The sequence below is a fragment of the Herpailurus yagouaroundi genome, unplaced genomic scaffold, assembly GCF_014898765.1.
Source record: "Herpailurus yagouaroundi ecotype Mexico unplaced genomic scaffold, PumYag 77, whole genome shotgun sequence".
In the NCBI taxonomy this organism is placed as follows: Eukaryota; Metazoa; Chordata; class Mammalia; order Carnivora; family Felidae; genus Herpailurus; species Herpailurus yagouaroundi.
Window position 1 is genome coordinate 44,351,258 of NW_024412388.1, and position 16,064 is coordinate 44,367,321.

General features: G+C 43.8%; 1 protein-coding gene across 2 annotated transcripts in view; it reads left to right on the forward strand.

The window, feature by feature from the left end:
* The window catches only part of MROH7 (maestro heat like repeat family member 7), a 59,010-nt gene that overhangs the window by 12,887 nt on the left and 30,059 nt on the right, over window positions 1-16,064 (forward strand). For both annotated transcript variants that reach the window (XM_040470358.1, XM_040470359.1), the window contains exons 4-5: window positions 12,295-12,368; window positions 15,550-15,633. In XM_040470358.1, the coding sequence (XP_040326292.1) occupies window positions 12,295-12,368; window positions 15,550-15,633 (158 nt within the window). The remainder of the gene's footprint in view (window positions 1-12,294; window positions 12,369-15,549; window positions 15,634-16,064) is intronic.

Sequence of the window (16,064 nt, forward strand, 5' to 3'; positions counted from 1 at the left end):
ACAGCTCAGCACAGCCCAGGCAGCAAGCTTAGCCCGATGCGGGGCTCAAACTGCGAACCTCAAGATCATGACCTGAGCCCAAGTCAGACACTTAACTGACTGAACTACCCAGGTGCCCTTATTTTTATTATTTTTTTAAGATTTTGTTTTTAAGTAGTCTCTACACCCAACATGGGACTTCAACTCATGACCCCTAGATCAAGAGTCATATGCTCCATTGACTGAGCCAGCCAGGCTTCCCTTCCGTATGCATTTTGTAGTATATTTGTCTAGGTCTTCAAAAAGCCTTTCTGGAATTTTTATTGGAATGTTATTAATTTATCCATTTATTCAAGTTCTTCTTTATGTTGGATATATCTTTTGCTAAAATTAAAAAAATTTCCATATAGATCTAATGCCTTTTTTTTTTTGATAGGTTAATTCCTAGGTACTTAAAATTTTTTTTTAACATTTATTCATTTTTGAGTGGCAGACAGAGACAGAGCATGAGTGGAGAAGGGACAGAGGGAGGGAGACACAGAGTCTGAAACAGGCTCCAGGCTCTGAGCTGTCAGCATAGAGTCCGACACGGGACTTGAACTCACAAGCTGTGAGATCATGACCTGAGCTGAAGTCAGACGCTTAACCGACTGAGCCCCCCCAGTGCCCTTACATATACCACATCTTCTTAATCCATTCAACTGTTGTTGGATATTTGGGCTCTTTCCATAATTTGGCTATTGTTGATATTGCTGCTATAAACATTGGGGTGCATGTGTCCCTTCAAATGAGCATTTTTGTATCCTTTGTATAAATTCCTAGTAGTACAATAGCTAGGCTGTAGGGTACTTCTATTTTTAATTTTTTTTTTTTTGAGGAACTTCCATACTGTTTTCCAGAGTGGCTGTGCCAGTTTGCATTCCCACCAACAGTGCAAAAGTGTTCCCCCTTCTCCACATCCTCACTGGTGTGTCCTGAGTTATTAATTTTAGCCATTCTGACCGGTGTGAGGTGGTATCTCATTGTTATTTTGATTTGTATTTTCCTGATGATGAGTGATGTTGAGCATTTTTTTGTGTGTCTGTTTGCCATCTGGATATCTTCTTTGGAAAAGTGTCTGTTCATGTCTTCTGCTCATTTCTTCACTGGGTTATTTATTCTTCAGGTGTTGAGTTTGGTAAGTTCTTTATAGATTTTGTATACTAACCCTTTATCTGATAGGTCATTTTCAGATATCTTCTCCCATTCTGTGTCAGTTGTCTTTTAGTTTTGTTGATTGTTTCCTTTGCTGTGCAGAAGCCTATCTTGGTGAGGTCCCAATAGTTCATTTTTGCTTTTATTTTCCTTGCCTCTGGAGACATATCAAGTTAAGAAGTTGCTGCAGTTGAGGCCAAACAGGTTGCTGCCTATTTTCTTCTGTAGGATTTTGATGGTTTCTTGCCTCATATTTAGGTCTTTCATTAATTTTTTAATTTATTTTTGTGTATGGTGTAAGAAAGTGGTATAGTTTCTCATTTTTCTGCATGTTGCTGTCCAGTTCTCCCTACACCATTTGCTAAAGAGACTGTCTTTTTTCCATTGGACACTCTTTCCTGCTTTATCAAAGATTAGTTGGCCATATATTTGTGGATCCATTTCTGGGTTCTCTATTCTATTCCACTGATCTATATATCTGTTTTTGTGCCGATACCCATACTGTCTTGATGATTACAGCTTTGTAATACAGCTTGAAGTCCCAAATTGTGATGCCACCAGCTTTGGTTTTCTTTTTCAACATTACTTTGGCTATTTAGAGTCTTTTTGTGGTTCCATACAAATTTTAAGATTGTTTTTTCTAGCTCTGTGAAGAATGCTGGTGTTATTTTGAGAGGGGTCTCATTGAATGTGTAGATTGCTTTGGGTAGTAACAATATTTTAACAATATTTGTTCTTCCAATGCATGAGCATGGAATGTTTTTTCCATTTCTTTGTGTCTTCCTCAATTTCTTTCATAAACTTTCAATAGTTTTCAGCATACAGATCTTTTACATCTTTGGTTAGGTTTATTCCTAGGTATTTTATGGGTTTTGGTGCAATTGTAAATGGGACCAATTCCTTGATATCTCTTTCTGTTGCTTCATTATTGGCGTATAGAAATGCAACTAATTTCTGCACGTTGATTTTATATCCGGCAACTTTGCTGAATTCATGTATCAGCTCTAGCAGTTTTTTTTTTCTTCTTGTGGAGTCTTTGGGTTTTCCATGTCGAACATCATATCATCTGTGAAGAGTGAAAGTTCGACTTCTTCTTTGCCAATTTGGTTGCCTTTTTTTTCATTTTGTTTTCTGATTGCTGAGGCTAGGACTTCCAACACTATGTTAAACAACAGTGGTGAGAGTGGACATCCCTGTTGTGTTCCTAATCCCAGGGGGAAAGCTCTCAGTTTTTCCCCATTGAGGATGGTATTAGCTGTGGGCCCTTCATATATGACTTTTATGATGTTAAGGTATGTTCCTTCTATCCCAACTTTCTTGAGGGTTTTTATCAAAAGCGATGTTGTATTTTGTCAAATGGTTTTTCTGCATCTATTGACAGGATGATATGGTTCTTATCCTTTCTTCTATTAATGTGATGTATTATGTTGATTGATTTGTGAATATTGAACCAGCCCTGCAGCCCAGGAATAGCCACTTGATCATGGTGAATACTTTTTTTAATGTACTGTTGAATTTGATTTGCTAGTATCTTGTTAAGAATTTTTGCATCCATATTCATCAAGGATATTGGCCTGTAATTCTCCTCTTTAGTGGAGTCTTTGTCTGGTTTTGGAATCAAAGTAATGCTGGCTTCATAGAATGAGTTTGGAAACTTTCCTTCCATTTATATTTTTTGGAACAGTTTGAGAAGAATAGATAGTAACTATACTTTAAATATCTGGTAGAATTCCTCTGGGAAGCCATCTGGCCCAGGACTCTTATTTGTTGGGAGATTTTTGATAACCAACTGAATTTCTTTGCTAGTTACAGGTCCGTTCAAATGTTCTATTTCTCTTTGTTTGAGTTTTGGTAGCGTGTGAGTGTCTAGAAATTTGTTATTTCTTCCAGATTATCCAGTTTGTTGCTATATAATTTTTCATAGTATTCTCTTATAATTGTATTTCTCAACTTTTTTTTTTTTTAATTTATTTTTGGGACAGAGAGAGACAGAGCATGAACGGGGGAGGGGCAGAGAGAGAGGGAGACACAGAATCGGAAACAGGCTCCAGGCTCTGAGCCATCAGGCCAGAGCCCGACGCGGGGCTCGAACTCACGGACCGCGAGATCGTGACCTGGCTGAAGTCGGACGCCCAACCGACTGCGCCACCCAGGCGCCCCTCTTATAATTGTATTTCTATGGCGTTGGTTGTGATCTCTCCTCTTTCATTTGTGATTTTATCTATTTGAGTCCTCTCTCTTTTCTTTTTGAGAAGTCTGTCTACGGGTTTATCGATTTTGTTTATTATTTCAAAAAACCAGCTCTTAGTTTAAAAACCAGCTCTACTGTTTTGTGTTTTTTTTTTTTTTTTTTTTTTTTGGATTCTATATCACTTATTTCTGCTCTAATCTTTTTTGTTGTTGTTGCTATTTAAAAATTTTTTTTAATGTTTATTTTTGAGAGAGAGACAGACAGACAGAACACAAGCGGGGAAGGGACAGAGAGAGGGAGACACAGAATCTGAAGCAGGTTCCAGGCTCTGAGCTGTTAGCATAGAACCCGGCACAGGACTCGAACTCATGGGCTGTGAGATCATGACCTGAGCTGAAGTTGGACACTTAACCAACTGAGCCACCCAGGTGCCCCAATTTCTGCTCTGATTTGTATTACTTCCCTTCTTCTGTTGGCTTTGGGCTTTACTTGCTGTTCCTTTTCTAGCTCCTTTAGGTCTAAGGTCAGGTTGTGTATTTGGGAACTTTCTTGCTTGAATCGTCCTCTTAGGACTGCTTTTGCTGCATCCCAAAGGGTTTGGACTGTCGTGTTTTCATTTTCATTTGCTTTTATGTATTTTTAAAATTTCTTCTTTAATTTCTTGATTAACCCATTCATTCTTTAGTAGGATGTTCTTTTTAAATTAGTTTTCTTTATTTTTGAGAGGCAGAGAGAAACAGAGCACGTATGGGGGAGGGGCAGAGAGAGAGGGAGACACAGAATCTGAAGCAGGCTCCAGGCTCTGAGCTGCCCGATGTGGGGCCCAAACTCATGGACCATGAGATCATGACCTGAGCGAAGTCGGATGCTCAACGGACTGAGCCACCCAAGCACCCCTTTAGTAGGATGTTCTTTAGCCTCAATGTATTGGGGGGCTTTTAAAAGTTTTTCTTGTGATTAATTTCAAGTTTCATAGTGTTGTGATCTTAAAATATGCATGGTATGATCTCAATCTTTTTGTACCTTTGGGGGCTGTTTTGTGACCTATTATGTGATCTATTTTGGAGACTGTTCCATGTGAACTCAAGAAGAATGTATATTCTGCTGCTTTAGAATGTTCATTTATTTATTTTTGAGAGAGAAGGAGAGAGAGAGGGGAGACAGAGGATCCGAAGCAGGTTCTGTGCTGACAGCAGAGATGTATTCTGTTGCTTTAGGATGAATGTTCTGAATATATCTGTTAAGTCCATCTGGTCCAATGTGTCATTCAGAGCTGTTGTTTCCTTTTTGATTTTCTGCCTAGATGATCTGTCCATTGTTGTAAGTGGAGTATTAAAGTCTCCTACAATTATGGTATTATTACCAATAGGTTTGCTTATGTTTGTGATTAACTGGTTTATATATTTGAGGCCTTTCATGTTGGGGGCATAAATATTTATAATTGTTGGCACTTCTTGATGGATAGACCCCTTCATTATGTTATGATGCCCTTCTTCATCTCTTGTTACAGTCTTTGTCCTAAAATCTAGTTTGTCTGCAGATAATATGGCTACTCTGGCTTTCTTTTGACAACCATTAGCATGATAGATGGTTCTCCATCTCCTTCCTTTTAATCTGCAGGTGTCCTCAGGTCTAAAATGAGTCTCTGGTAGGCAGCATAGAGATGGATCTTGTTGTTGTTGTTTTTTTTTAATCTATTCTGATACTCTATGTCTTTTGATTGAGACATTTAGTCCATTTACATTCAGACTGGTTATTGAAAGATACGAATTTAGCACTATTGTGTTATCTGTAGATTTCATGTTTGTTGTGAAGTTCTCTGGTCCTTTGTAGTCTTTGTTGCTTTCCACTCAGAGTCCCCCTTAGGATCTCTTGCAGGGCTGGTTTAGTGGTCATGAACTCCTTTAGTTTTTGTCTGTCTGGGAATGTCTTTATTTCTCCTTCTATTTTGAATGATAGCCTTGCTGGATAAAAAATTCTTGGCTGTATATTTTTTTCTATTCAGCACATTGAATATTTCCTGCCACTCCCTCTGGCCAGCCAAGTTTCAGTGGACAGGTCTGCTACTTACCTTATGTGTCTACTCTTGTAGGTTAAGGCCCGTTTGTCCCTAACTGCTTTCAGAATTCTCTCTTTATCTGTATTTTGCCAGTTTCACTATGATATGTCATGGTGTTGACTCGTTTTTTGCTGATTTTGAAGGGAGTTCTCTGTCCCTCTTGGACTGGATGCCTGTTTTCTTCCCCAGTTTAGGGAAATTCTTAACTATGATTTGTTCAAATAAACCTTCTGCCCCTTTCTCTCACTCTTCTTCTTCTGGAATTCTTATGATACAGATACTGTTTTGTTTCATGGAATCACTTAGTTCTCTAATTCTCCCCTAGTGAACTCGTAATTTTGTTTCCCTCTTTTTTTCAGCTTCATTATTTTCTATAATTTTTATCTTCTACTTCACCTATTCTTTCCTCTGCTTCTTCCATCCTTGCTGTCACCGTTTCTAGTTTATTTTGCATCTCAGTTATAACATTTTTAAATTCATTCTGACTAGATCTTAGGTCTTTGATTACTGCAGGAAGAGTTTCTCTGGTGTCTTCTATGTTTTTTTTCAAGCCCAGCTATTAGTCTTAGGACTATTATTATAAATTCTCGTTCAGATGTATTATTTACATCTGTTTTGAGCGATTTCCTGGCTGTGATTTCTTCTTGGCTTTTGGGGAGGATTCCTCAGTTTTGTCATTTTGGCTAAGTTTCTGGGTCTTGCATGTTTTGAAGGCTTCTTATGTTTCCTGCACCTGTAAGTACTACTGTATTAAAAAGGGGTCATACACTGTCCAGGGCCTGGTGCTTCAGGAGGTGTTTTTGATATATGTGGGATGCATTCTGTTGTTGCATTTTGGCTGCTCTATCCCACTGGTCAGTCCTCTGCAGAGCTCCTTGCTTGTAGTGGGGGTGGTGTGCTTTGATTTGTTCATGGAAGTAACCCTGGGGGGAAAAAAAGGAAAGCAATGGGGAGCCTGATCCCACAAAAAGAGAAACATGAAAAGAGAGAAAAGAAAACCAAAAAGAGAATGAAAAAACTATAAGGCTAAATCCAGAGAAAGAGACAGGAAAATAAAGAAGAAAGAGAATAGGTGGAAAAAGAAGAGAATAAAAATGGTCAAAAAGTTATATATTTATAATTTGATCAAAAACAAATCAAGGGCACCTGGGAGGCTGTCAGTTGAGAGTCCGACTTTGGCTCAGGTCGTGATCCCAGTTTGTGGGTTCAAGCCCCTTGTTGGGGTCTGTGCTGACAGCTCAGAGCCTGGAGCCTGCTTCGGATCCTGTGTCTCCCTCTCTCTCTGCTCACCCCTGCTTGCCCTTTGTGTCTCTGTCTCTCAAAAATAAATAAACATTAAAAAATTAAAAAAAAATCAGAAACTATGAGCCTGATTCCCAAAGAAAAAAAAAGAAGAGTGAAGAAAGAAAAAGAAAAGAAAAGAAAGAAAGGAAGAGAAAAGAAAAGAAAAGAAACAAACAGTTGTCTGTTGGTGCCTGGGACCTGTGGTTGTGCTGGTCTGGAGGAGAGGCTGGCTGCCTTGAGTCAGTAAGTCTGGCTCCAGTAGATAAACACTTACCAGGTGCGGAGGGGCGGGGTTTGGTGAAAGCGGGTCTGTCTCCACTGGGGGCTGCTGTGCTGCTCTCTGAAGTCCCACCATATTGGTGTTGGGGGGAAATGGCGACACCCCAATCTCTCCTCCACTGAACAGTTATCTCAAACCATGCTATTCAGGCAGCCCTCACTGGGGCAGGCGGCTTGCCCTGCTTCACACTTCTCCCTCACTTCCCAGGCGCTCAGCTGGGATTCAAAACCCCAAGCCTTAAAGGGCCCTGCACCGTGTGGCTCCTCTTCCCTGTTCCAGAGTAGAGGCGCTCCGCCCTTCTGATAAAAGGCCTTTGGGTGGCACCTGCAGAGTCTTTTATCCTTGTGGAGGCAATAAACTCTTCCCAAAGTACCTTGGAAGGGGACTGTTCTCTCCCAGTGCACCCCTGAGATCCCTACACTGTGCTCTGCACTCTAGGGCCTTCTCCCTCCTCCCCAGGAGCGTGCACCATGGCTCCAAGCTTTGCTTCGGAGAGAGTCGTGCACTTCTGAACCTCTGAGTTTCAGCTCATAAGGCTGTTTGCAAAAAAGAAAAGGGCACTCTCCATATTTCTCGTTCCCCAGTCCATGGTACAGAGAGGTTTTCCTCTTGTGCTAATCCAATGCTGCACTTTCACAACCCCTCTTTCTTTTTCTCCCTTTTGTCTCTCCACAGAAAGGGTTCCCTCCCCCTCTGTGCCTATACCATTATATCTCTCCCAATTCACACACACGCACCTCGATCCTGCCAGGCTGTTTCCCTCCAACTGTGGAGATCCTCCTACCACTCTACAGATCAACTTCCTGGATGTTCCAAGTGATCTGACCTCAATACAGCTGTGTTTGAGGGATGAGGAAAATCTTGGTCCCTCTACTTCTCTGCCATCTTAACTCGCTCTATCATATGTTATTGTCCAACACAATTTCTATTTTGAATATTGATGGTGCTGATGATATAGAGGAGCTTTAGGCAGGTTGGTTTTTTCTTTAACCAGCTTTATTGAGATATAATTTACATAAAATTTATCTACTTGATGTATACAACATAATGGTTTAAAAATATACACGGTGTTATTCAGCCATTACCACAATCAATTTTAGAACATTTTCATCATCCCAAAGAGAAACCTTAGACTCCTTAGATGTCATTCCCAACCCATGACCCCCAGCCCTAGTCAACCACCAATCTACTTCCTATCTCTATAGATTTGCCTCTTTCGAACATTTCATATAAATGGAATCATACAATATGTAGTCCTTTGTGATTGGCTTCTTCTACTTAGCCCAATGTTCTCAAGGGTCATTCATGTTGTAGCACGGATCAGTAGGACTTCATTCCTTTTTATGACTGAATAATATTCCACTGTATGGATATACCACATTTGTTTATCCATTCATCAGTTGATGGATATTTGGGTTGTTTCTGCCTTTTGGCTGTTTTGAATAATACTGCTCTGACCATTCATGTATAAACTTTTGTATGGATATGTTTTCATTGTTCTTTGGTATACACCTAAGAGTAGGATTGCTAGCTCATATGGCAACTCTGTGTTTAAGTGTATAATTCGACGGCATTAGTCCCATTCACAATTTGTACAACCATTACCACTATCTAGTTCCAAAACTTTTTATTACTCTAAACAGAAGCTCGTACTATAAAGCAATAGCCCCCTTGCCTCTCTCCCTAAGCTCTGGTGAACTCTAATCTATTTTCTTTCTCTGTGAATCTGCCTACTCTAGATATATCATGGAAGTGGAATCATGTAATATTTGTCCTTTTGTGTCTGGTGTATTTCACTCATCGTAATGTTCATCCATGCTGTAGCATGGATCAGTACTTCATTTCCTTTTATAGTTGAATAAAATTTCAAATGTGTATTACATTTTATTTGTCCATCTTTACCCATGGGTGGGCACTTGGGTGTTTCCACTTCTGGGCTATTGTGACTCAGGCTGCTGTTATATAAACACCAGTGTGCAAATATCTGTTTGAATCATTATTTTCAATTCCTTTAGATATACCTAGGAGTGGAATTGCTGGATCACATGGTTGTTCTATGTTTAGCTTTTTGAGGAACTGCTAAACTATTTCCCAGAGTAGCTGTACTGTTTTGCATTTCCCCCAGCAACGTACAAGGGTTCCAATTTCTGCACGACTAATCTCCCCTTGCCAACACTTGTTATTTTTCAGAAACATTTTTATAATAGACATCCTAAAGGCTGTAAAGTGGTATCTCATCATGACTTTGATTTGCATTTCCCTAATGACTACTGATTTTGAGCATCTTTTCATGTGCTTATCGGCCGTTTGTATATCCTCTCGAGAAAAACAGCTATTCAAATCCTTTGCCCATTTTCAAATTTGGTTGTTTTTTGTTGTTGAGTTTTAGAAGTTCTTGTATGTTGTGGCTATTACTTCCCTATCAGATGTGTCATTTGCAACTGTTCTCTCCCATCCTGTGAGTTGTCTTTTCTTGGTGGTGTCCTTTGATACACAAAAACTTTAAATTTTGACGAAGTCCGATGTGTTTGTTTTTCCTTTACTGTCTGTGCTTTTGGTGCCATAGTTATGAAATTATTGCCATATCCAGTGTCATAAAGTTTTCCTCCTATGCTTTCTTCAAAGCGTTTTGTAGTCTTAGCTTTTAAGCTTCGTCTCCGACTTAATGTTTGTATGTAGTGTGTGGTGGGGGTCCAACTTCGTTCTTTTGCATGTGGATATCCAATTTGACCAGAACTATTTCTTGAAAAGGCCACCCTTTCCACACCGAATGGTCTTGGCACCCTTGTCAAAAATCAATTGACCACACACATAAGGGTTTATTTCTGGGATCTCTATATAATTCCATTGGTCTATATGTCTGTCCTTATGCCCAAACCACACTGTCTGGATTCCTAGAGCTTTGTAGTAAGTTTTGAAATCAGGAAGTGTGAGTCCAGCACCTTTTTTTTTTTTTCCAAGATTGTTTTGGTCATTTAGAGTCAATCTTTGCTGTTTAATAGGAACGTTTCGCTCATTTGCATTTTAAAAGAAAATGTATTTTCAAATTGCATTAGCCTTTTAAAAACTTTTCCAAGATGGGGCGCCTGGGTGGCTCAGTCAGTTAAGCGTCCGACGTCAGCTCAGATCATGATCTCATGGTTCGTGAATTTGAGCCCCCTGTCAGGTTTTGTGCTGACGGTTCAGAGCCTGGAGCCTGCTTTGAATTCTTTGTCTCCCTCTCTCTCTGCCCCTCCCCCACTTCACATTCTGTCTCTCTCAAAAGTAAACATAAAAAAAAAAACTTTTCCAAGGTATATAACATGTATCAGTAAAATATGTAAAGTGTACTACGAATCTCAAGCGTACAGCTTGGTGAATATTTACATCTGTATGCATCTTGGTAACTATCACACAGATCAAGACATAGCTCTTGGGGCGCCTGGGTGGCTTAGTTGGTTGGGCGTCCGACTCCGGCTCAGGTCATGATCTTGTGGTTCGGGAGTTCAAGCCCCACTTCGGGCTCTGTGCTGACAGCTCGGAGCCTGGAGCCTGCTTCGGATTCTGTGTCTCCCTCTCTCTGCTCCTCCCCCCCACACACTGTCTCTCTCAAATGAATAAACGTTTAAAAAAAAAAAAGACAACCAATTTGACAATAAATTTCATATATATTTTTTTTAAAAAAAGACATAGATCTTTTCTGGCAGCCCAGAACCTCCCTTGTGACCTTTTCCATTCGATACCCCTTCTTCTGGGGCCGGGTTTCTCAACCCTGCTGTTATTGACGTTTTGTGTTAGAGAATTCTCTGTTGTGTGGATGTGGGTGTGGGTGTGGGAGGGCTGTTCTCTGTGTTGTAAGATATATCCCTGGACTCTACCCAGTAGATGCTATTATTGTGATGCTCATATTGCCCCCAGTTTGGCCAATGGGATCCCCTTTAAGCAAGCTTTTGTGTCTCTCTGACATGTCCCCATCATTCCTTAAGTAAGCTCTCTTCCTTGTTTTCGGGTACAAGATGTCTCAGCCTTGTTCTGTACTTTCCTGCCCAAGTCCCAGACTCAGCCATTTCTCCAAGGAGCCTTGTTCCTTTCAGTGGAAAATGGTACCTAGGAGACAAGATCTTGGAGGAAGCTGTGTTCACTATGCTTGGTGACTCTGCTTCTCCCTATCGGCTCCTCCAGAAGCCTCTAGTGGCCAAGGTGGCCCCGAATAAAGTTCCACGCACTTAAAGGTCCTCAGAAGGAGAGAGTCCATTCTCTTTTTGGGTTTTTTAAAGCTCACCATTTCTTTTTAATGTTTATTATTTTTGGGAGAGAGAGAGAGAGGGACAGAGAGCAAGCAGGGGAGGGGCAGAGAGAGAGGGAGACACAGAATCCGAAGCAGGCTCCAGGCTCTGAGCTGTCAGCACAGAGCTTGACGCAGGACTCGAACTCACAGACCGCGAGATCATGACCTGAGCTGAAGTTGGCCGCTTAACGGACTGAGCCACCCAGGTGCCCCCCCCCCCCCCCACAGTGTTCTTAAATAAAGGGCTCTAGTGGTCCTGTTCAGCTGAAAGCCCATCCCTGGGCCAATCACCATGGCTGGGGGCATGGGATGCTTTTACTGGCCAAGCTTGGGTTCCAGGCCCACCCCTATCTGAAGAGGGGATGAAGGGTGGGCTTGCATAATTCATCACCTGGCTACGTGGAAGGGGTAGCCCATGGGGGACAAGGGCCTCTTTCACCAGAAGAACGATGAGGAAATCCAGGGCTGACAAAACAGGGTATCTACTCTCACAAATCAGAGTTTAATTACACATTGTGATAACAGCCAAAAACAGAGAATAGGATGATGCAAAAGAGGACCATAGTGAGCCCTCCTTTACCCTGCAGGTCAGGGAGACCTCTCTGAAGAGCGGCAGGCCAGCAGGGATTTGAACAAGAGCCCTAGCTGGCCAATGGGTCACGGTAGTCGAGTGGCACCGCGTGGGGTGTGGGAGTAGAGTGACCACTGGGGCAAAGGCCCTGATGGGGAAGCTTTCCCTGGTCTGGAAGGAGGATAGTATGGCGAGAGCATGGCGAGCAAGGGGAGAGCAGCAGGAGGTGGGCTGGGGAGGCAGGACAACAGCGGACACTGAGGGCTTGGAGGCATTAACAAGCATGGCGGCTTCACTCTCAGTGGAATGGGTGCCCCTGAAGCCTTTTAGGGAAGGGAGCTCAGTCTGGCTGCTGGGGGACTAAAGATTGGAGGGCCCCAGCGGGGGACGGGAGACAGAACTGTGGCACCAGAACTGCACCATATCCTTACTCTCCCTCTTACCTCCTCATTGAAACTATGACGTTCAGGAGCCTTCAGTGAAGTGGCCTCATGCCTGGTGGACATGCCGGGGAAGAGAGACGATGGCACCAAGATGGCTCTGGTATGCTTCCTGCCCGCCCCCCAGATGACTTTCCTGGGATGCCCCTCCCTCACTCGTTAGCCCCAGCAGACCCCGTTTCTCTGCCTGGCTCTTCTTTTCTCCATGGGACTCATCACCATCTGATGTACAATATGCTTTGCTAGTTCATCTTACTTTTTGTTAGCCTATCACTCTGGAATGTATCCTCCATAAATCGGGGATTTTTGTCTCCTGGTCACAGCTCTATCCCCCAAATCTAGACCAGTGCCGGGCACATCGTAGGTGCTCAATAAATGTTTTTTGGACAACTGAACCAACTGTGAGAGGGTCTCTAAAAGGGGAAGAAAGGCTAGAAATGGCCATTTTCAGGCCACATTCCCAACCCAGGTCTGAGCGTTGGGAGGCCAGAGAAAGCCAGCATCTGCAGGACTTGGTGAGGGCCAGTGGAGGCAGACTGGACAGGTTGGTGGACACGAGCGTGAACACATGCAGTGTGGGGGAGGGGGAGACTGGCTGGCAGACAGAACCTGGAGGTGGGGGATCCACCCAGGCCGGGCCATGGAAGAGGGAGGCCCTGCCCTCAGGCTGCTTCAGAGGCAAGCTCCAATCCCTGGGGTGGCACAGGGTGGGGGATGGAGAGAGGGTGACAGGACTAAGAAAAGGTCTTGCATTTTGGGAGCATTGGTCTTCATCACATGGCATTCTTCCAGTTGTCTACCTTACCACACTGGCCCTTCTTTCTTTCTCATTCTTGCCACACTCAATCCTGCCCCAGGGCCTTTGCACTTGTTTCTGCTGCCAAGAAGTTTCTTCTAATCTACAAAATGGGTGTAATGATTTTTTTTTTTTTTTTGAGAGAGAGAGAGAGCATGAGCAGGGGAAGGGGGGAAGGGGCAGAGAGAGAAAGGAAGACGCAGAATCTGAAACAAGCTCCAGGCTCCGAGCTATCAGCACAGAGCCCGATGTGGGGCTTGAACCCACAAACAGTGAGATCGTGACCAGAGCTGAAGTAGGATGCTCAACCAACTGAGCCACCCAGGCGCCCCAAAACAGGCATGATAAAGTTGAAGTGAGTGCACAGCACTGAGCATGGTGTCTGCAACGAATAGGGTTGATTATTGCAGTCATTCAACAAATCTTGTTGAGTCCCTACTATGTGCAAGGCATTGTTTCAGGCATTAGAGATGCTACAGCGAAGTAACATTCTAGTTTGGGGAAGCAGGTGATAAACCTAGCTACCCCCTGTCACCACACAAAGTTGTTACCATATTATTAGCTATTGCCTAGGCCGTACATTGCATCCCTGTGTCGTAATTATTTTAGAATGGGAAGTTTGTGCTTTTTAGTCTCCTTCTCCTGTTTTGCCCATCCCCCCAGCTCCCTCCCCTCTGGCGGCCACCAGCATGTTTTCTGTATCTGTGAATCTGTTTCTGTTCTCTTTCATTGGTTCATCTGCTTTGTCTTTTAGATTCCACATCTAAGGGAAATCATACAGTGTTTTCCTTTCTCTGACTTCTTTCACTTAGCATGTTGCCCCTTAGGCCCATCCGTGTTGTCGCAAATGGCAAGATCTCATTCTTTTTGATGGCTGAATAATATTCCTGTGTGTGTGTGTGTGTGTGTGTGTGTGTGTGTGTGTGTAAATCCCACACATCTCCTTTATCCATTCACCTCTCGATGGACACTCAGGCTGCTTCTATATCTTGGCTGTTGTAAATAACGCTACAATGAACACGGTGTTGGCACATCTTTTAGAATTAGTGTTTTTGATTTCTTCAGCTAAATACCCGGAGGTGGAACTGCTGGCTTGTATGACAATTCTGAGATTGTCTGGGCTCAGTGAGGTGGCCCTTCTTCTCTGAGTGGTGTAGACTGAGGTCACTCGGGAGCAGGGGCCCTAACATCCAAGGTGACCCTCATCTTCCAGGGTCTCTCTCCACACAGTGTGCTCATTCCATATCTAGCCAGGCTTGCTTATAGCATGGCAGCTGGCTTCTGGAAGGAACAGGCTGCCAGTTCCCTTAAGGGCTAGGCCAGGAACTGGCACGTCCTCACTGCCATGGCATTCTATTGGTCCAAGCAAGCAGTAAGATGAGCCCAGATTCAAGGGCTATCTGTCCTCTTGACTGCAGTGGGAAGAACTTGTGGCATCTTTCACCCACCACACCACCCATCACGTTCCCTTGTTTCGCTTTCTTACTACGTGAAGGTATTTTATCTATTTCGCGTCTTTTTTTCTTCTTCTACCTGAAAAGAATGAGAACGAACAGATTAATTGGACACTGGTAAAGGTATTCCCTCTCTCAGGTGGCAGAATGCCTTGATCTGACTAGGATGTGCCCTTAAGAGTGGATACTAAAGGGGCGCCTGGGTGGCGCAGTCGGTTAAGCGTCCGACTTCAGCCAGGTCACGATCTCGCGGTCCGTGAGTTCGAGCCCCGCGTCGGGCTCTGGGCTGATGGCTCAGAGCCTGGAGCCTGTTTCCGATTCTGTGTCTCCCTCTCTCTCTGCCCCTCCCCCGTTCATGCTCTGTCTCTCTCTGTCCCAAAAATAAATAATAAACATTGAAAAAAAAATTTTAATAACAATAAAAAAAAAGAGTGGATACTAAAGGGGGCACCTGGGCGGCTCCATCAGTTAAGCGTCTGACTTCCGCTCAGGTCATGATCTCACGGTTTGTGAGTTCGAGCCCCGCAGCAGGCTCTGTGCCGACAGCTCGGAGCCTGGAACTTGCCTCGGATTGTGTCTCCCTCTCTCTCTGCTCTTCCCCGCTCACACTCTGTCACTGTCTCTCTCTCAAAAATAAATAAACATTAAAAAAAAAAAAAAAGAGTGGATACTAAAAAGCCCTTAAAAGGTTTTAATAATCGTGGGATTTCAGCCGGAAGGTCTCCGCACCTCTTCTGTTCCATCAACTCCTGCCTCTTCTCCCTCAGTTGACTGGACAGGGGGAGTGCTTTGCACTGAATTCTGGTTCTCCTCCAAATGCTGCCCTTCAGGGATTATCCAACCCCCTAGTCCTCACTCTCATGGTCTTCTCAAATCTGCACCCCCACCGTGATTTCTCATTCCTCTGGAGCCCGTGCTTAGGGGCTGGGGGCTGGGGCTGGGGTGGCGGTGGCTGGTGGGAGTGCACAGTGGTCCCTGAGGGCAGGGGTCAGCGTGCCTCTCACCCTGTGGCTTTGCCCTCTGCTGCCTCCGAGGTGGAGAATGTCATCACCCTCCAGGAGAGCCAGGATGCGCTCGAAGTGGACGTAGAGAAGAGGACCTTGATGAAGCAGATGATGGTGTGGGAACCTCGTGCGGGTCTGGAGAGCTGGGTGGGGAGGAGGTGGACGTCCCCGTCTACCCACTGATGAGACACGGCTTGAGGTGGGAGGAGGACAGTGGAGGAGGCAGGACGCTTGGCCTCGAGCCTCAGTCCACCTCTAACTGCCCTCCGCCACCCTGAGGAGCTTGATGGGCCATTTCTCTTCTCTGAGCCCTGTGAGCCTTCTCACCTCATAAGTACCTGTGGTAATGCCTGCCTCACTGGCTTGTTTGTGGTGAGGACACAACCAGTGGTGAGTTCCCTGGAGAGCCTCGGGTGCCTGGGGCAGTCATTATTATTTAATACATTCTTTCCCCAGAAATTCCTCCTGGTGGGAAACTTCCAAGAGCTTCTTATCATCTTGCTAAATACAGTCCCTTCTCAGTTGTCCACCAGACTGGTTTAGGC